This window comes from Buceros rhinoceros, unplaced genomic scaffold (genome assembly GCF_000710305.1).
Source record: "Buceros rhinoceros silvestris isolate BGI_N320 unplaced genomic scaffold, ASM71030v1 scaffold13642, whole genome shotgun sequence".
Lineage (NCBI taxonomy): Eukaryota > Metazoa > Chordata > Aves > Bucerotiformes > Bucerotidae > Buceros > Buceros rhinoceros.
Genome location: NW_010400780.1, coordinates 36,451 through 58,120, shown reverse-complemented (window position 1 = coordinate 58,120; position 21,670 = coordinate 36,451). Strand labels below are relative to the sequence as shown.

The 21,670-nt window shown below is 39.1% G+C and overlaps 1 protein-coding gene across 1 annotated transcript in view; it reads right to left on the bottom strand.

Moving 5' to 3' along the window:
* The window catches only part of GAB1 (GRB2-associated binding protein 1), a 63,437-nt gene extending 43,740 nt beyond the window's left edge, over nucleotides 1-19,697 (bottom strand). Inside the window, exons 1-4 of the mRNA XM_010132025.1 lie at nucleotides 19,480-19,697; nucleotides 17,920-17,925; nucleotides 8,424-8,427; nucleotides 7,443-7,453 (exon numbers count right to left, since the gene is read on the bottom strand). Coding sequence (XP_010130327.1) covers nucleotides 7,443-7,453; nucleotides 8,424-8,427; nucleotides 17,920-17,925; nucleotides 19,480-19,665 — 207 coding nt within the window. The 5' untranslated portion in view covers nucleotides 19,666-19,697. The remainder of the gene's footprint in view (nucleotides 1-7,442; nucleotides 7,454-8,423; nucleotides 8,428-17,919; nucleotides 17,926-19,479) is intronic.
* Between the last annotated feature and the right edge of the window lie 1,973 nt (nucleotides 19,698-21,670).

The window sequence follows — 21,670 nt, the reverse complement described above, 5'->3', positions numbered from 1 at the left end:
GGGGTGGGCGGGGTATGTGTGTAGAGAAGCACACGCAAAAAACTTCTGAAGGAAGCTGATGTAGGCATAGGGAACACAAAATGTATCTTTAAGCATTCCATAGGGTCTTGTTTCCAGTATCTGCTGCTTTGGGCTGACACATTTTAACTCTGAATTCTTCACTGATACTCAATGATAGCAACCTGCATTTAAAGAACTGACGACGCTCACATTGATATTAGGAGAACTCTGCACTCAAAACCTCATAATATTTCTACAACAGTACTTCTTACAGAAAAAGAGCTACATTATTATTTTGGAAGCCGTTAGAGAGATGCGGATGGAGAGAAAGACTAAACGTTATAGTTCTACCACATAAAAAGTCAGTGGAAGGTACATCCACTGAAGAAATACATTCTGCTGATGCTGTAATCATTACGCTGGCCTTCCTGCTGCTGCAGAAAGAACGTGGTCCAGGAGAAAAGCACAACTAAAATGCCTCGTCTTCCAATGACTCCTCAGCTGCCTTTCATTCCCATGGGCCTCTGTCACCTGACATCATCCTTGCCAAAGCTGCTAACTCAAACCAAGAAACCCAGGTTTGCATACTGGTGTTGGTGTTATACCAACAGCATCTTTATGCCCTGATTAGCTGCATTTTGCTTCCTCAGCTCTACCAGCAATACAGCATTCTATGCCATAAGCTTCCTTACATGCACAAATGCCAGAATAATGGGCACGGTAGAAGAAACTAGAGCCATTAGAAGAGTCACACTGCATTTGCAGTTAGAAATCTGAAAGTAGAACCTGAACACAGTGAGAAGCCATGACAACTTAGACCGTTTGTTGTTTTGCTTTCTGGCAAATCTGGGGAGCAAGGCAAATCAGTGCAGTAGCCAAGCCACTGCGCATTACATTGTGGACTCGTACCAAATCCCAAGGCACCCCATTTAAAACTTCTTTAGGATATTCAAACAAGGTCATCAGCAAGACAAGTTTGTCCTTTGGAAGGACAAAAACCAACAGAATGTAGTTGTTACCTTCAAACAAATTAGTGAGGGAGGACATTAAAGACAGAGCAAGAACAGCACTGCCATCTTCCAGCTCCTGACTAGCACCGTCAGCTTTCCACTACAGATTCACAAAATCCCCACTGTCCAGGGGACATGCCTTTTTTGGGTATCAAGCTTAGGAAGCTATTATAAAAAGATAATACAGAAAACAAGAGAAAGGGAAAAATGCCAGACAGCTTAATTAAGGTTTGTGTCCCATTCCCCTACTACCAAGCCTCTAAAAGTTATTTGATTTCAAGACAACTTTTCTCATTTATAAAAAAGTATACTTGTTGTAGTTGTGAATACAGCATCTGCCTTTAAATGCTGAACTGGGTGAATCAAATCAAGGTCTCAAGCAACGATTTCCATGGTAGCAATAAGTTTAACTGGCTGAAAGCAAAACACAGAAGTAGGAGATGTTACAGATGAAAACCTTTTAAATATGAGCACCTTCCAGCAGCACAGCTGATAAGCACTGTTTAAAACAGTGACCCAAAAAGAGCAGCAAAGTTTGTTTTGTTTCCTGTTTCCAAATCAAGTGACAACTTAGATGCTGGGATAACAGGAAACTTCAGTATCAGAGGCTCTTACTCCAGACAAGGTCAATCCCAGATAACTATTGCAAATGAAACTGCGAAACTCCGTTGCTTCAGAAACCAGCTTTATCTTTAACCTCAGCCTTCAGTCAGTCAGATGAAATTTTCAAAGCCTTAGTTAGGAGTAAAGAGATTAGAATTAGGAGAGGAACAAGAGCAATCGAGAAGCACAATGCATTTTGTCTCCCAATCTGTGCAATAAATAAATAAATCAATCAACTCTGTATCAATCAAGCATGCCTCTTCTAGAAGTTTATTTCTAGTACTGTGTTAAGAAGCGAAAGTTTCTCAGCAATCCTGACAACCTCTGTGGAGCATTAATGAGTAAACAGGACTCTTAAAATTTGAGAAAAATCAACCAGCTGAAAGGAATTTGCTTCCAGCCCTTCAAGCTACAAAGTAGCAACTATAAAGTACTTCAAACATTGAATTTAGTCTACCAGCACCTGCTACTATTTTTGAAGAGTTTTCACATAGTGCATATTTGAACATTTATTTCAGTCATATAATGAGTCACACTCACTGAAACTGGCACAGATTATATTCAAAAACAAAAGCAATTCCATAAAGTACACACTAATAAGGCAGATACAAAGGTTCTCTGGATTTCAGTACAAAGCACAATTTAGCAGCAGAATAAAGCTTAAAGCTAGACAAGCGAACTGACATCAGCATCCTTGCTAATCATAGTACAAAAGCGCCTCTATATTTTGTCAAAGTGCAAAATGAGCGCACATAAATCACTCTTTGTTATTTGAAAATATCTGGGATTCTTAAAGCTTGATCTATTTTTAACATTTCAGTATTTGTCGTTTTAACGAAAGCTGTATACTGCCTCACTGAAGTACAGAATACTGAGCTAGATATGTAAGGAAGAGAGCTGCTTCAGTAATGGCTCTCCAAAAAGAAACCTCTAAAAAGAGAGCATGCACATGTGCAAATACCTATTTATGCAAATGTAATTTTGGGGGTGTTTTTTTCTCCCCCTTCGGGCATTTCTGTTTGAAAATTTTGCTTGCCTTCTCTTTTACAGAGCATGTTACAAACTATTTCTCATAGTAGTAATAACCAGAAAAGTTGCAACTGGTTTAAGTCACGGGAGAATTTCAGGTACTAATTATCTGCCATGTTCCTGATGTTATCAGTCATACTTTATGAAACACTGGTTTTCTGTGCTACGAGTCATCTGCGTTAAATTTGAGAAGTCTAAGAAATAGTACAGGATTTAAGTATTTTGTCCCAATAACAGTATCAATTGATTCTGGACAGATACTTGAGCAGACAGCAGATAGGTGGTTTTTTAATAAAAGATTTTTTGCATATATATAAAATGTGTGTATATAAATAGGGTTTTCAAGATGTATTTTATAATTATATCAACACCTAGTTACAAAACACTGCACACAGATCAAGTACTTAATTCAGAAATGAAAGCGCTCCTTTTCAAAGAGCGGCATGGCAAACGTCATGGGAATCAAGTTCACCAGAAGCCTGACAGCTTTGTAAATTATTACAAAACAAGGTTTAACGAAGTTTGCTGCTTTTGTTTCAGACTAAGAAAGGCCTTGTGTGCCCCTCAGCTTGTTTTCTCCCTTGAGCTGCAAAGCATATCAGCTGGCCTAACATAGGACATCACCACTCTTGCCAAACATTGTCCCGTTTGTATCATGAGACCATCGTATCATGAGACCATCATAACTATAGAAACAAGCTTGTTTGCTTGTTTCTGAGGTAGTCTAAAATGTGACATCTGCTCACCCACAGAGCATCAAATCATCAAAGGAATGGAGGAACTCTGCATTTTTCACACAGCATTTTGAGTAGGTTACAAAGGAAAAGCAAATTCCTACGATTAGTTTTTCCACTCACGTATATGCAAAGCGCTGATTTAAAAGCAAGTGAATCACCTACAAAATTGGCAGAAAACATCATTTAGCAGTGCTGGGGTTTGTCATTTTGGGTTGTGGTTTGGTTTTTTTTTTTCTTTGTAAGACCAGCTAAACCTGTATGCAGCACACAGGATTTACAATATAATCTTCTTATAAAAAGTGTATATCTGTTGAAGATGATGTAGCTATACCTCCCTTAATCTTTACATGTATTTTTTTTCACCCTCCGTCACATACATTCAAGATGAACCTCATTCAGCTGCTGGCAAATCAAAGATGTAGGAAATCAGGGTTGTATGTGTAAACAGAGAGGGAAAGGAAGGAGGATGGGGCAAAAAAAGAATAGACAATTCACATTTATGTTTTAAGTAGTATTAAAAATTCCATTTGGATCCCCTCAAGCTATTGCTCAAGAGGCCAAAATAATTATGTGAAAAGTTTAAACAAGAGCTTAGAAACCTTAAATCAAAGACAACTATTTCTGGTAACTTTTTTACAGCATTTGCTCTCATGTGGTCAAGTAACTCTGCTGAGTGATAAAATAGTCAATTGCCCCCTTGGTTTGCCAAATATTATTACCCATAATCCTCACATCACTTAAAGCACATTTTCCTCTTCTAGCACATATACCACCTTCTTTCTCTTGGGTAGCATGCAGTCAAGAAAACCTCCAAAACTGCAGAGCACTGGCTAAGCCAAAGAGGCTATCACTTCCCACTCTGGTAAAACTGTTAATAAATCTTTCCCCCATGTATAACCAGTAGGCCCCGGAATAAGATTACAAATATCAGACCTTCCTTCTCATCTCTGGCATGTCAGGACATTTGTGCTCAGGTTTTCATCTCCGTACTCCACAGATGGTATTTTTAAAGGGCAGTATCCGGCATTCTCCTTTTCCAGAGAAGTCGACTAAGACTTGGAAGAAAGAAGCGACTTACCCAGGGGGACAGGGAAGTTGCTAAAAGAACGCTTGATGTTTTACAAATGCATGACCGAACATTTGGTCTAAAAAGAACTTAATAAAGCAGACTATGAACCAGAGGGAAGCAGGGGAGGGGGGAAAAACAGACAGCCCAAGGCCACTTCAGAATGTTCTCCTGGACATTTGTTTAAGTCCTGAACATACTGTCAAGGCCTTTTCACTTGTCTGCTGGAATCAAGGTTTAACTTTCTGTATGCTTTTTGCTCCCATCTATTTTGTCTATCCCTCTTTCCTTAACTTTTTTTCCAGTGCAAACGTTAAACAGTAAAATTGTTATACATCTTTGACAAACAACAGGAAGAAGGGCCACAAACAGAGGTATTTCTTCTTTTCACCTCCACATTTCTAGCGTCCAGGTGTTCTGTTTGTCACATGAGACCACACACCTTTGGCACAGCTTCACCGACTCATGAGTTAGACCTGTGTTCTGCATCCTTTTAGAAACTCAAATGGAATAAAAATAACAATTCCTTCACTCCATGCTTCTTTTTAAAGCCTGTTTGTGGTAGGCATTGAGCAGTGACAACTGTCACTGGCAAGCCTCATCCCACAAGGCATGTATTCAGGAGGACTGCCGGGAAGTAGCCAAAGAGGTCACATTAGGTAATGGTCCTTCAAGTACAGAACTTTACTTTTCTGACTTGCTACTCCTCCAGCTTGCAGAAGTAACTCCAACATGATGAAATTAACACTTTTGTATCTCTTCATGGAAATAAATTCAGGGCTGTTTTCCAGAAAGCATTTTCTAGAAGTCGTTTAAAAACTTTTCTTTTTTTAAAAGAAGGCCATATCATGAACACCAGAAATGAAGAACAGATAATTACTGGTTACTTCTGAAAACCACTGTCGTAACACCGACTGGCAACTACCATCCTCTTCCATAAAAATGATGCCCTGGTTTGTTTTTTTTTTAACATTAGACGGAACAACTAAACTGAGCACAAAAAGCAAGCATGTTTACTATCTTAATTCTGATAGCAGAAACTGCACTTGCAAGAATTGACAATAAATAGTCCAAGCATTCTACTTTTAGTAAAGTTAAATACTACAGAAGTATAAACAGATCACTGCAAAATAAACAAATGTGATATGAGGAAAATACTGAATACATTATGACTTTCTTTAAATACTTAAGACTTGTTTTCCAGGAAGCACCATCTTTTTCTCACTGAGCAAAATAAGGAAAAAACAGTCTCAGTGGAAGTTTCCACTCTCCTGGCCATCATCCTGATCATCTGTTCCGAATACACACAAGGCCAAAATTTCCTGTTTTCAAACTATTGTCACCATTTTCTAGTCTTGTGCTGCTGATTCTAACTTTAGCTTGTTAAATAAACAAAAGAAAACACTGAAAATACGGCAGAACAATACTTCCACACAGATTTACTTTGAGCACTGTTTCATAACTGACATTTCAGCATGTGAATTAATTTCCTGGTGTTACGCCGCTAATTAAGCCATCAAAAAAGGCGCAAAATATAATTCAGACAACGTAGCACTAACTGCTGCTTCATTTTGTGAATCAAAACCTAACTGAATATTTTCACAATCTCTTCCATTTTGCCTTTTTTTTTTGTGAAGCCTTATGCCTACTCCCAGTGTAATTGTGCAGCCAGGTCTGTATTATGTAATGCACACTACACTGGTCCTCGTTATGGCTGGTAGCATCAGTCGTTTGAATAAATACTTACTATTCTCCAGTATGTCACAAATTTTCTAACGGCAAGCTCAAATTTCTCCCTGGCACATTCCTGCACACCAGAGAATTATCATAATCTCTTCAAAGGAATTCAGAGGGCTATATAGAACAGTAAAGCAGATCTGCAGCACAGCCAGGACACGAGCCCTCATTTCACTGCCTCCAAGCTAGGACCAGTGACCAGATCATCCCTCCATCTTTCTCCATCTCCTTATCCACTTCTTGTGCCTACAAATACTCTGTTTCTCATCACTTGCAAACTCACCTTATCACTTCTAGGTGTTCTACTTCACACCACCCACCCTGTGTGGCTAAGACATAACTCCCGAGGCCTCGCCATCAACGTGTTCCCTAGCACACAGCTTTGCCACCTCCTCTCACTGCTTTGTCAGCAATAAAAACATAACACTTGTCATGGTATGAGGCTTGTCACGGCATAAGGAGAAGTGTATCTGTTGCAGGTCCCTTACCCACACAGCTACATAGTCTTTGGTTGGCTGCCCCATTTTCAGAACACTTCCAAAATTTTGTCTTTTCCTCTCTGATGAGGAACACATTCTGATCATCTCCCTCTCTAGTCTTTCCTATATCCTTCTGTTTAAAATAATACTTCCAGGAGAATCTCCCTTCTCTCATTCTGGTCACATCACTTTCTATTTTGAAGTTCTCCATTTATTGACTTGCTTTATTGCAGTTTTGAGTCTCATTTCCTATGTTTAGGCTTTTTCTTAGGAAAGTCAATGCACTTGCCCAACTCCCTCCCTCTTGCAAGTCACCTCCTATTACTTTGCTCTGCCACCTATATCACATTTGGATTATTTTTCCTTCCCTCCTGCATCTCTCATCTTTCCTCAACTTCTGAGGGCTCCCTGAATCAATAAGCAAGGGCATGACACCTTCTCCCTTCAGATTCCTCTTAAAGATCAGCCTCTTCGGTAGCACTTACAATCACCCAACCAAATCACAATTTGGCTTTGCATCACATGGATTTATTAAAAAAGTAATGGTTTTGCATATTCACCACACAAAGGTTTGTTTGTTGGGTTTTTTTGAAAGTTGCTTCAGTCATTTCATCAGGTCTTAATTAGAAGTCATTTCCCCCCACAAGTCTTAATCTAAGAAAGCAAAATATTCAGGTTAGGGTCTGCTTTTTTTTTTTTTTAAAGTGTCTGTACATTACTTAACACAAGGGTGACTACAATGCTAACAAGATCCCTTAACAGAACAAGTTAGAGGAGACACCAGCCATGCTGCTTGACTTGAGTTCCACCATCATGAGCTTCTGGGTGCAAGCTGTGACAAATTGCATGGGAACAGCACACAGAAAAATTAAAAATTTAGAATTTATAAAGACATAATAAATCCAAAGCTAAAAGGTCAAGCTTTGCACTTCATTGATATCAACAACTGCTTTCCCACTAATGAAAGTGGGAATGAAAGAATGAAATATTTCCCCATATGTTTTTGTCTATCCATTTCTCATTTTCTAGGACAGTCATTCTGAAGTGGTGTTTGTAACAAGGTGTGAAAAATATCCATTTCGTTCCAGATCACAAGCCTAATGGTTTTTGCAATATTTTGTACAGATTCACTGTTTTCCTTTTTTTTCTTCTTCTTCTTACTTGCCTGTGTAGATAACTTTCTTCATCATCTGTGAAAGGGTTATATACAAGGAAAAGTAAGACACTAGAACTATGTAAAAACATGCAATTCCTGACCTATTGTGGATCCTTTAAAGGACACTGCTGTTTCAACAAACACACAAACACACGCTCCACTGCTTCGTGTTTGGATCACTCAAGCATGCTACGCTGCACACAAAATAGAGATTTCTCAGATGACAGAGGCCAGGCATTCTGCACATCATCTCTCAACAAAATATTCATAGGCTTAAACACTGTTTTGTACTCGCCATAAGAGAGGGGATATGAGCTACAGAAGCAGCAGTTTCTCCAGCCTTTGACAGACAATGATGAATTAAGGAGGATGGTGCAAAGATAACCCATAATTTCTACAAAATGTCTCCCAACTAACTGGCTTGGTTTAAGCTACTAGTTGAGTGCACAATGAAGAAAGCTTCTACATATCCATCAGCACACGTGGAAAAGGCTCCAAAGAAATTCCAGACAATGTTTTCAACAATCCCTACAAATCAAAGTTAGGAGATGTTGACACTCCATCCTTATCCATTCCGTGCGAGAGCAAGGCTGTACGCTAGCTGACACTTCTGCAAATCGGTATCTGCAGAGCAAAGCAGCAGCCACTTTTGTAAATGAGCCAGCCTCTACTCAGCAATGAAAGGACCAATATTTACTCAAGCCCCTTTTCTCAGGCATAGTGAAGGGAAAGCTAAAGGAAATCTATTGTTCTGACAAGGAATTACTGGGAGAATTAACACAGTACTTTTTAAATACTGCGAGGTATTGCAAGGAATTCCTTATTCTAGGAAAGGGGAAGAATTAGGAAGGGCAGTTTGCATTTCAGGACTGAAATTATTAGCTTTTCCATTACAAATCATCAGATCTGCAGTGTGCATGAACCAAGTGTGCAGATATAGCAGGAAGAGCTGCTAAGAAAAGTAAAAGCTAAGGTTAAAGTCAGTATTACATTCTCACATTCTCTCTTGACATGACTGAGAATATTTAGTAACTAGGCTCAGCAGACTTTTCTGAACAGAACTGACCTAAAGAACTCCAGAGAAAGATTAATTTCAAAATAAACAAGCACAAAGTCAAAATTCCTTGCAAGACATTATGATAGATTGCTTTTAGTATGCTAATTACAGAAATTGAGTTTCTATTACAAGATAAAAATACTGTTTTTCCAACACTGCAAACATGCTTTTAGATTCAAATAATTCACCAGTAGTAACAAAATGGTTAAGAAATTTAAAAACCAGCTACATCACATACCAACAGCAAATTTAACTACATACCAGCATACATGAAAATTAAGATGCTTCAGGATCATTACTTTGATTAGCTTACAAAATGCTCCTCTTGCTCTCATCAACTCACATAAAGATCTGTTTCCTGGACTGTAACCATACCCTCATGCCATATATTATTACTATCAGCAGCTCTGCAGAATTTAACCACCAAAGCCAATTAATTTATCTTTTTTTCCTCCCCACCCCAGAGCAATCTTCTGAATCAAGATTTGTTCTGAAACTAAATCCTTCGAATGACATTGCCACAGTTGCTTACCACGAAAGGCTGCGCTGCCCTGCTGCCGGAGGAACCTGAGTGCCAGGACCAAGCCCCAGTCAGTCAGCGTCTGCTCACAGCAATTCGCTGCAAGCCTCCCTGTTGACAAAACTGAAGTGCTCACACTAGTGTTTTAACAGCCAAGAAATTACAGATGGTTCTTGAATAACGATACAAATATTAAGATAAACTAAGTGTTTTAGAGGGCTGTATTAGCACACATACACATGCCTACGTATGCCCATAACACACTGAGGCGATACATCACATATGCACTTCATGGCATAACACTTTTTTTTTTTGAGTTAGTAGTACAAGTGAACAAACAGGTAGAGGTTTAGGTTCATGCTTCAGAAACAGAATTAACCGAGTCAACTTATAGATCAAAATAAAAGTGACATCTTTTTGAATAAGAAAGATTTTTTCAAGCAAAATAACATTCTTTAAGGAAGCCTCTGGTTACTTAAATTCACTCTCCATATACCTAAGTTACAAAGCAGAAAAGTAAGCAACACTCAAACAGGGTTTTTTTCCTAGTTTACCTTGTCAAGCCTTCAGAAAATTTAAGCGATGCCCTGGCCATTTCTGTAGTTGTGTCTACCCCAAAATAAGCAAAGTTTTCTTCTTCCTGACGGCTTCCCACCTCACTCTACACCACCCTATCCTCATAACCTTTGACCAACAGGAAGCAGACACAATGGACTGAAAATAACAGCAATTGTGAGATTTTTGAATGATTTAATATGTGGGGGGTGGGCTTAAGATTTTAAAAACTTGCCTTGCTTTGGTTTTTCCAACAGTTGCTTAAAACACATTACCTACATAGAGTTAAAACATTTGTTAGAGATCCTAGGTTGAACAAAGCTAAAAACTGTAAAACATACTATTAAGAGTACAGAAGTACAAATTCTTGCATATGGTGAGATTCTGCATTTAAGTCAGTCATTAGCCTATATATACACTATATATAATATATATACACACACAACGAACTTATATCTTCTGACAGTGTAAAGCGTAGCATTTATTACAGCATTATGTCTTTCTTCCCCACCCCGCCCCGCACACACCCATCCAATATTTTTATTTATCTGAGCTTTCAGATCAGCAATAGGTATAAATATACCCAAGAGTAATATGACATTCTGGGAAGAAATGTTAGCAGCAGTCCATTTAAATGCTGCAGATAAAGCTATAATTAAAAAAAAAAAATCTGGTGATGGGAGGTCACAGAACGATTTTCTGATACAGAAAGGACCTTTGCTAATTCTAAGCAGCTGAGGTGCACTTTGTGGTGTAGAAGGACGGATCTTTATCTTCTCCTCACATTAAAAGCCCAAGCAATGACCCCACACATACCTTCTCATTACCAGTAAAAAATTAATGTGCTTTAAATTGTACTAACATCTCGGCATGAACACTTGAGGGTTACAGATTCCAAAGTCCAGATAGGCAATTAAAGCACTTCTTTTTATTAGTTTTAATGTTTTTTGTCTTGCACTCCAGGTACCAGCTGATCATCATTTTGCAAACCCACAATCACATCCTGTCTCTGTCATACCTCCCCAAAGCCTTCAGGTTCCTCCTTTGCGGTTAAACCACAAACACACACGGGTCACAATGATAAGAGCAGAACGAACTCAGAGAGGGACTCACCTCTTGTATAAGAGCTATAATGTGTTTTCTGGAGAAGGGAAAAAGTGGGGCGGGGGTGGTGGATAAAGAGTCAGTGTCATTTTTACACAGATTCCTGGTCCTGAACACAAGATAATTAAATCAAAGGTCCTTCCACAATCACAAAAGCTGCTAGTGTCCTCCACCTTGTAAACGGCAGGCAAAATTTCAGGCAAGGAGTATTACGATAGAATTAGAAGTATGAAATTACAGTATTACAAGCTGAAATGTGAGGTGATAATAGTGTCCCAACATACTTGGGGGTACATTTGCTACCCCAAGCACACACTTTATTCAAGCATTCACTGCACCCCTACCGCACAGTAGATGCTGCTTGGTTTTAGCATCATTTTCATCACGGAATTACACTAGAAATATTCTTTTCTTGGCAGGGGAAGACTGGATGTAGCTTGTCAATGCAGTATTTCATTTGGGTTTGCAAACGCTCAAAATAGCGACAGTAAAGCCCCTCGTGATATATTTCAGGATGGTACCCACAAAAAACTTCCAGATATAAAAGACATCCATATTGCACATGAGTAAGCTTCTGAGCACAGCAGCAGAAGCCACCCCTGACACATTATTATAGCAGCTTGAAGCACAAATGGTTCAATAAGGAGAGTAAACACAAGGTTCTCTGCAAGCCTGCGGTTTAAGAGTCCCTTGAAACCACTTCATCTGCTAATAGGATCCTCCTCTTCCCTTCCCCCATTTTAAGACACAACCTGATGCCATCACACCAAGGAATAACAGAGAAAGGATATCCTGCCTAGATTTTCCATTATACAGATCAAATCATCAATCCAGAGAGGTCTTTGCTTACACATGGGATAAAAAGAAGATGCTTCCAACTGATAAACCCTGAGAGGAAGCAAAGTTGGCTCCATGACTATTTTCAAGTAGTAAGCATTCACACAATGGCCTAAAATTAATGGCCAACACCCAGGGTCCATGAAACCTTCATTTAAAAAAAAAAAATAATAATTAAGGAGCTAGCTGGGGGAAGTGTGGAAATAAAAAAAAGAGCTAGAAGGGATAATCATGGTTCTTTCCAGACTCACCTTAAACTAAGCATACAAACTTAATTCAAGTGAAAAGATAGGAAGCTCTGTGTTGTTTTCTCTAAAAAATGAAGCATTTCCTTTGACAACTGCAGGGAGACATCCGACTCCACATCTCTTCTGCCTTTGACTAACGCTCTTTTTACTCTTTTGCTCAAAGTGTCATATGACAAAAAACTAAGTAAGCACAGAAAAATAAGAATATCTTTATGTAGTTGTATCATGAAAGAAAGAACTTGTTTCACAGCCCTCACTTCCAAGGCCAGCCACCACAGCTGTGCCACAGCTCCCAGCTGAACAGCTCCCTGCAGCTCCCCACCTAGCAGACAAAGGGCACTTAGTTTACCAAACAGCCAGTGTTTCACATTTAGCTCAGTTAAAAGCATCCCACTTCTAGGGCTTCGTGGAAATAAAAGTCATGCTTTGTGCATGCAGACAGATGAATACAAACATCGCTGGTATCATCTCAGGATAAACAATTTAAATGGCATCATTTCACATTAAATGCACTGAAAATGCAATTCTCATGCCAGGCATTTCTTTGGATAAAGAACAAGATGAGGCAATGCCCTTTAAGATCACCTCTGTGATCTAGGAAATTCCCAGAAACTCGAGGCATTTTAAGTATCACCAGTTGTTTCCACCTTTCAGTGCTAGGAAGGATTTCTTCTTATAAGCATTTGTCCTTTTGGAGGTTTTGGTTGGTGGTTTTTGGTTTTGGGGTTTTTTTTTTTGTGGTTGTTGTTTTTAATAGCAGCATCCTTCTGATGAGTAACTAAGAGAATCATGAAAATACAAGTTGTGTAGAATTTCTGATCTCATCACAAACTATTTCCCTCCTCCTCTATGCACTAGATAAAAGTGAACAATTAGCCTGCTGTTTGAAAGTACAGTGAGATTGTTCATGTCTTCATCTGTATCAGATCACATTGTGGAATTGAGAAAAACATTAAAAATAAAAAAAATCTATCATTAAATCCCCAACACTGCTATGAGAACTTAAACCCTATGAGGTTTTTATTACTTATTTTTGAGTTTTGATCAGATATAAGTGTTAACAGTCCCTTTAACTTTTCTGGCTTGCAATGCACTTCACATTTTTAAGCTTTTGCTCTTTAACACAAAAATCCAACCACTTTTTACATCTTTTTGTGAGAGTTTCATAACTAGTTTCACTTACTATAAAAAAAGTTTAATTTTTAACTTACAGGCAGTGAAGGAACTCTAAAACTGGATGCCTCGTTACTTTATTTATTGGCTCTCTATATGTCTAAATGGCACCTACTTTGTTTACTGTCTGGAAGCTCTCACTACTGCCAGCACTTCAGGAACAATGTAACTGTGGAAAGGGGAAAACATGTTTTTCTACATTTTGTTTGTCATCTAACAGAATTATAAGGTACACGTCCTAGTTTGAAAATATTTTTAATAGCTGGTAACCTCAAATGGACAAAACAGCCTGCCTCAGCAGGTACTTTGAACTCATAAATTAACCCTTTTCATTCTGGAATTATTTGAGTGATGACAACTACCAGATTTGCAGTAACACTGACTATTTATAAATATCTGTATCATAATGGCACTGAAAAAGTGTAATCTGTTTCTAAAGATGACAATTTTTTTAATCCTTAAAATGCGAAGAGCTTTGGGCAACAGTAAGAGTCATGAAATCAGAAACAAGATTTAACAAAAGCTTCCAACTCTTAAAATTACGTATCACGACACCATTTATATGAACCAAGTAAGATACATAACTGATTTAATTTGATTTTTAGTACAGATATAAAAGAAAAAAAGAGATGCCACTATAACAACATACCAAACTTCAAACAAAAAAAGGAAGCTTTTGTCCACCAATTACAGTGGCATCCAAAGTCTTTCACTCCCTAGGGAATTCCAGTGCCACCTGTATTAGGCTGAGTGAAAAGGATCCACTTGTCCATGGGGTAGAGCAAGGGATGCTCCTAACCAGGCCAGGTGCTGCTCACGCCACATCCTCCTGCTCACCAGAACTGCCAGCGGTCCCGATATGAGAGAGGCCACAGTGTTCTGTTTCAGGGAGGTGAGATTTGGCAGAGAAGTGGTGCACTTTTACATCCAACACCAGGTCTCACACAGGTTTAAGCTGTCATTTACTGTCAACACTGAACAGAGGTAAGGCACATATAGAGGTCTCCAAGTGGATGGCTCCTCTACTTCCACAGCCCATCATCTACCCTCCTTCCCAGACCTGAAAGGATAGCAAAAATACAGAAAAAACCCAAATAGCTACTCTAAGCAATACTCAGCTGACCTTCACATTTGAACACACTGGGTTTTTCTCTGCTTGCAAGCCTCTTCCTTCTAGAAGGCTGCAGAGCTGGAGCTGCTTATTCAAAACACGAATCGTGACAGAAAAACTGGGAAGACCAATAACAACAACATCAAACCGTAATTATAGAAATCACTGATGTAGAATGATTATATCTTCACTGTCAGGGCCTGTGAAGACAAGACACCTACTAACATCACATTATTTGTACTGCTGCAGCCAGCTCCTTATCAGGCAGGTACCACTTCACTGAAGCTACTACATGATTTGAGAGCACTTATTTTTCTTGATAGGCAGGGAGACCAAGACATGGAAACAAACACATTCTCACTTTTGACAACAGGATGACGTGCCAGACTGGACTGAATGCCGATTCTCACTCTCCATTACAAATTTTTTCAGAGCAAATAAGACAGATTTCAGCAAATTGGACAAGCCAACTCAGATTTTACTAAAGCAAAATTGTATCACTGCACAGTGCAGATCAGAAGATTGAGGACAGCATGACAAAGTCAGAGTGTTTAATTTTAGTATCAGTTCATTTTGGTTCAAAAACACAAGATTGTTTTTGCTGGTTTTGTTTGGTTCCCCCACCCCCCAAAAAACTATAAAACATGAGGCCCTATGGCATGTTAAAAGTCTAAATACTACCATTCACATCAGCTACTGATGGACACCAACCAAATTGTTTCAATTCAGATGAAAATTATTTTGTTGCTCAAAGTCACCAAATCAAAGTAACAATAAAGAGCACTTGTACTAATGTCTTGGCACCTTAATCAAAATATGCTAATCTATCAATTTGTTAGTCACTTTGTGACTAATAAATAAGCATGACCAGTGTCAATGGTGTGCTTTCCACCTCCCACACCTCTGCTCAAATACTGCAATAAAAGCTCAGGGGAACAGTTCAATAGTTCACTATAAGCGCCCTCCCCACGGCAGCAGGGATAAGACAACGCTCTGCAATAACGTGCTTGAGCCACGCAGACAAACTAAACACCTTCTGCCTGGAAAAGGTGATGACTGCACATTATGCTGCCTGGAGGAAAAGCTATAACTAAACTCTGAGTATTTAAAAGAGGTATCGCATCATACCGACAGAACTGATGAAACTGGCACAGAACAGAAGAGAAGTTTCAGTGATTTTACCAGACACAACAGAAACAAGCTGACAGGGTAAAGAAGCACAGACAAATGACTGCTTTCTCTTTGATTCACAATATTTAGATTGTTATTTCCAGCCCAGGTTAAACAAATTGGTGTTATGATACTATTGTTAGGCTTGATGTATAAACACACTCATGCACTTTTGGAGGCAGGCCAGCCAGCTCAACAACAGATTACAAAAGCAGCAGTGAAGAGGTAGAACATAAGTTGCTGCTCAGGTTCACCCACCAGGCTGTTATGGAGAGGGAACAGGGTGGGAAGGAAGAAAACAGCACAGAACAACAGTTGAGCAAAATATGTTGTGACCATGCTATTTTAAGAAGTGTACAAGGTTTCTTATAAAAAAAAAAAAAAAAACAACACAACAAAAACCAAGCAAGCTCAAGAGTTGGTTCATACTCAGCAAAATAACTCCTGAACATTTCACAGAGAGAGATAGGTCAAGCACTTCCAATCGGCATGCTTAACTCAAGGAAAAAGAAACAAAGAAGCTCTGGATATCGATTTCTTACAGCAAAAGGAATATTAACGCTCAAAGCACAAATCACCATCAGCAGAATTCTACTCAGTATAAAAGACTGTTCATTTTCTTTATGAACAAAGAATAAGGACAAAATATACATTCCAGGTAGTCCAGATCTCCTATTTAGCCTCTAATGAGAAAGGCTCAGCCTTACCCCACTCTCTTCTGCAACAGCTCAGGCACTTGATCCCAATTCTTCATTCTACCCAACATTTCTATAAAAAATGACATTTAAAAAGGTATTTTTCCCCCTCATTTCAATCAAAGGAGAGGTGTTTTGAGACAGGTTACTTACAGTTGTTTACCAGGGCACCCAGTTCACAGCTACAGAGTTCAAAACAAGTATATATGAGTCAGGAGAGACTACAGATTTCTTTTTTTTAAGATACAACCAGCCTATGTATGCAGAAAGAGATAAAATTGTAAATAAGAAAGGCAGAGTAATAAATACAATCATTGATTAATCTCGCTAACTTTTGTGGATCTGAAGTTACTTATCTGTTCTGACAGCCAGCATGGTCAAGATATCATCCCTAAGTGAACCAATATGCAGAAAGAAGAAAACCAGAAGTAAAGCCAGTAACTCATTCCTTTCGAAAAGGGCCACATGAGATTTCTCATTTATAGAATAATAGTCTGCTTTGGCTTGAAAGTGACCTTTAAAAGTCACCTAGTCCAACACCCACTACAGTGAGCAGGAATATCTGCAACTAGATCAGGTTCCTCAGAGCAACACCCAACCCAACCTTGAATGTTTCTGGGGACGGAGCAGCTACCATGCTCCTGGGCAACCTGCAGCAGCATTTTACCATCCTCATTGTACAAAATTTCTTCCTTATATCTAGTGTAAATCTACCCTGTTTCCGTTTAAAACCATCACCCCTTGCTGTCACGACACAGCAGGCCTTGCTAAAAAGACTGTACCCATCTTTCTTACAGGTCCCCTTTAAGTACTGAAAGGTCTCAATAAGGTATCCCTGAAGTCTTCTTCAGGCTGAACGACCCCCACTCTCTCAGTTTGTCCTCGCAGAAGAGGTGCTCCAGCCCTCTGATCAATTTTGTGGCCATCTGGATCTGCTCCAACAGATTCACGCCTGTCTCGTGCTGCGGACTCCAAACCCGCACACAGTACTCCAGGTGGGGTCTCATCAAAGCTGAGTAGAGGGGAAGAATCACCTTTCTTGACCTGCTGGCCACGATTCTTTTAATGCAGCCCAAGATACAGTTGGCTTTTGAGGCTGTGAGCGCACATTGTCGGCTTATGTCTAGCTTTTCACCCACCAGTATCCCCAGGTCCTTCTTTGGAGGGCTGTTCTCAATCGCAGCATCTCCCATTGACAATGGGGATTGCTCCGAACCTGATGGAGGACCTTCCACTTGGCTCTGTTGAACCTCATGAGGTTCACACAGGCCCACTTCTTGAGCTTGTCCAGGTGACTCTGGATGGTATCCTATCTGTCAACTGGCATGTCAACTGCACCACTCATTCGCACAAATCATATTTGCTCTCCATTCACAGCAGATGCTCTGGAAAGAGTAAGCTGCATTGCAGTCATTCCAAGAAAGGAGGTTTCTATTTTCATAATCAAAACACTTGCTTTGTTTCACTGGATATACTCCATAATTTTAAATTCTCTTCAGAGGAACAGGTCCTTTGCTGGCAAAATGCAGTTGCATACCAAGGCCTTGATTTGACCATAAAATAAAAAGTAACTGCAAAGTAGTGCCATTAACTGAGTACCCTCAAACATCTCAGGCAATGTCAAGACTTGACCAAGCTCTCCAAACAGGAGATCCTGAGCTACTACTTCAACTCAGGCAGTACACTTGGGGAGCAAGTTAAGTTGAAAAGGAAAATATTTCCATACCTAACAGATATTGCAATAGTCAAATAATTCACTTCAGTCTACTATACTCAAAAATAACACTTTGTGAACAGTTTAAAAAGGGGGAACAATGCAATAAAAATTTGTAATGTGTGCCAATTCATTTATTTAAGGATTTAGTATTTGATGAAACTCCACTTGGTTTTCCATACAAATTATTGACCTCTCTCTTATTTTCATATTACATCCTGTATAACCTTGAATTTTAAAATCAATCACGTCAAGATGACGTCTCCTATCATCAAGTTAGGACATTTTTACTAGAGAAAATTAACCCTGAAAACTTAGTACTTGCTCTAATGATCACATTTCATAGAATATTGGTGTCTCTAGCCCATTACTAACTTGTGCAAGTTTGTATCTTTATTTTTTTGTCAAATACACATGAAAGAACATTCTCCTCGCAGTGTGCTTATTTTCTCCACTACTTCAGATGCTGGTAAAGGTTGTTGCTGTAGGCTTTAGGGTTTGTGTTAGTTGGTTTTGGTTTTTTGCGGCATTTTTTTGACACTAGATCCTAAATAGTTCCTAGACAAAGATCACTTCCTTGCAGAACTGCTGAATAAATAGACCACATTTGACAACAGAGTTCAGAAAATACATTGCTGGGGTTCCCTTGCCCAAACAATACAGTATCTGTGCTTTTTTCTCACTGGATGTGCATACATCCTTAACACCACAACGTGCTCTAAACAACAAAAATGGACCGACTGCTCACAACACACAACAGAAGTCAGAAATGTTTCTTCTGTTTGTTGTCCCCCACAACAGATCAACAGATTAATTGGACTATTTTTAAATACAAAAAAATGTGACTATACACTATACACTATAACAGTGGTTACAACCGGTATCAGAATACTAGTCTTGACCTTCCAAAATTCTGTTCTAGCAACCTTTGCATTATAAATACTGTAACACTGGAGTCCCAGAATGAGAAACATTTGTTTTTCATTTCAGCATGCTAGCAAAAACAAAGCTCAAGTATATGCCTAGTCAAGTACACCACTTTTTATTTGAAATTTCCTCTTTTTCAATGAGTTCCTTAAAACAGGTAGCATATCCCCAAATCAGTTTGGATTTCTGCACACCACCAGTTCAAGTACGAGCATGTACATGTGCTTCCTGCCACGCATGCTGTCCAGCAAACAGGACAGACAAGAGGATAAGGAGTGCCACTTAGACTACTCCTCATCCTAGGTCAAGACAACAAAGCCAACCTTCAGAAAAAGCACACTTTCTTAATAAAACCAGAACTGTGATACGCACCATGGTACTCCCCTTTGCTGTAGGGACATAGGAAGCTACACAAAGCAGAAACATATTTTTAACAGTAATATTACAGAACTTCACATAAAACAGCAAAGCATGATAAAACTAAACTAGCACAAGCTTGACACTGCCTTTAAAAGAAAGTGACATCCTCACCCAGAATCTTACTTTAAAACACAGAAAGATGGAACATCCTTCTTCAGCCTCCAGCTGCTGCGACTTTTATCCAGGAGAAAAACCCAGCAAGATCTCTGTTTCAGCATCACCGCACAGAGAGCACCACACTTACTTAGCATCAGTTCCCAACAGCAATACAACTGAAAGCTCTGCAATCTGGTAGACTCAATGAAGGTTTTAATCATCTAATGAGATTACCTCATCCGTGTGTGGTTTCACAATGCAGTTGCAATGGTAGCCCATTATGTCAGTCCCCTGACATGCAGTATCAATCATGCTAATCGGCTTACTCTGCTATCACTCCTACAGCTAGATGACTGCCATGCACAGAAACCAAACCCGGGAAGAGTTTCTACCTCACAGGATAAAAAGAAATTGTGAACCAAGTACTGCCATGACAGCACAGAAAACATTGCTAGCTCCATCCTAAAATGAGTGTCATTTTATCTAACAGGTTATGAGCCATGTTCCATTTTAAATTTTACATGCATTCTATGCTCAATCATAACAAAGCACAACAGCTCCCTTATAAGGGAACATGAAGTTCACGTATAACAATTTCCATGTTTGCAGTTAATAAATTTCACATTGGAGAGTCATATAGCTTCAGAGAACGTCAGTGGCTGCCTTTTCTGAAACATAGTTATCATCAAACAGAGCTCACAAGGCTCAGCACACTGACTGTTGTATTGTTACCAGTATAAAAATGTTATAGTAATTAATGCCATTCATTTACCAAAGCAAGAAGCTTCCAACCTTAAAGCAACACCATGCATGTTCAGTTAGAACTTGTTCTAGTCGACACAAGACTAATGAGAAAGTCTAAATACTAGAACTAAACTTAGCCTGTATTTTATTCTTCGGTTGTGAGGGAAATAGATAGCACTGATGTCTAGGTAACACAGGGATCCAGTTGTACACACAGTTTAAAAAGAGCTAGCCACACTACACAGCTCAAAAGACAACCAAAATACGCCCGTCTAGTACCAGCATTTTATACAAGAGAGATTAAGCAGCTTGCCCGAAGAAGTGCAAGAATCACAGGCAAAAATCTAAGACATAACTGTTCAGTTAGCACGACCTTATCACACTGGCTTTACCTTTTAACACTTCTCCCAAAGTCCTGGAAAATATTAGTGCTACCAGAGTTTCAACAAATCTTAATTCAATGCAAGAAAAAAAAAAACCACAACACATAAGCACAATCACTTATATTAACACATAGTTAACAATATTTTTTTTCTTTTCAAAGGCTACACATATCTAAACTTGATTGGGGACTAAAAAAAAGTCTCTCTAACCCAAAACACCTCCTCTAGTGTATCCTTTACCATTAGCTGCTTTCAGTAACATGAAGGAAAGTGAAATTAAAGGAGACCAGTTGAGTATGATGCTATAATCTTGTGGTATTTACCTTAGAAATATACAGAACCACTTAAAACTTGACACAATCGGTAAAAAGCAAGAATCTCAAAACAAAAACCCAACCAAAAAGACAGAAAAACAAAATACAACACACAAATAATACCAAGCAGCTTTAAGCCTGTGCAACCCCGTTGCTGATTATTAGCCCATTTTAGTGAGCCAAGTACTCCCAAACTCTTCTGAAAACATTGCATTCCACTGCCAGGACACTCATTTAAAATGGGAATGAAAGAGGGGAAAACCAGCACAGCAATCTTGGTGAAAAATGTCTTTTGATCTTGTTATCCAAAATTACTTGCCTTGTAAGCCACTGACTCTGATGGCCTAGCTGAAGCCAGGATCCAATGCAGGACTCTTGCCTTGCCAAGTAAATTTTTTTCCCCCCCTCACACAGAGCAGATACCAGAAGGTAACCTCCTGGCATTCGACATTCCAGATAAAACACATCATATTTTTAAAAGCTTCTACATTTTCTCCATTGCTTTCCCACAAGCACAATCTGAGCAGTTCAATAACTTCACTATAAAACTGGGTCATGCTCATTCTCCCGCCCAGACCTGATTACTGAGGTAATACTGTTGATTTCTCAAACTTTGAAACAAATGAAGGACAAGACCACAATCAAAAGTGGTCAGCATGGATTCTTGAAAGGAAAATCATGCCTGACCAGTCTGATGAAATGACTCGCTTTGGGGATTATGGGCGAGTGTGGATTTTAATTATCTTGACTTCAGAAAGGCTTTCAGCACTGTCTCCCATGACATC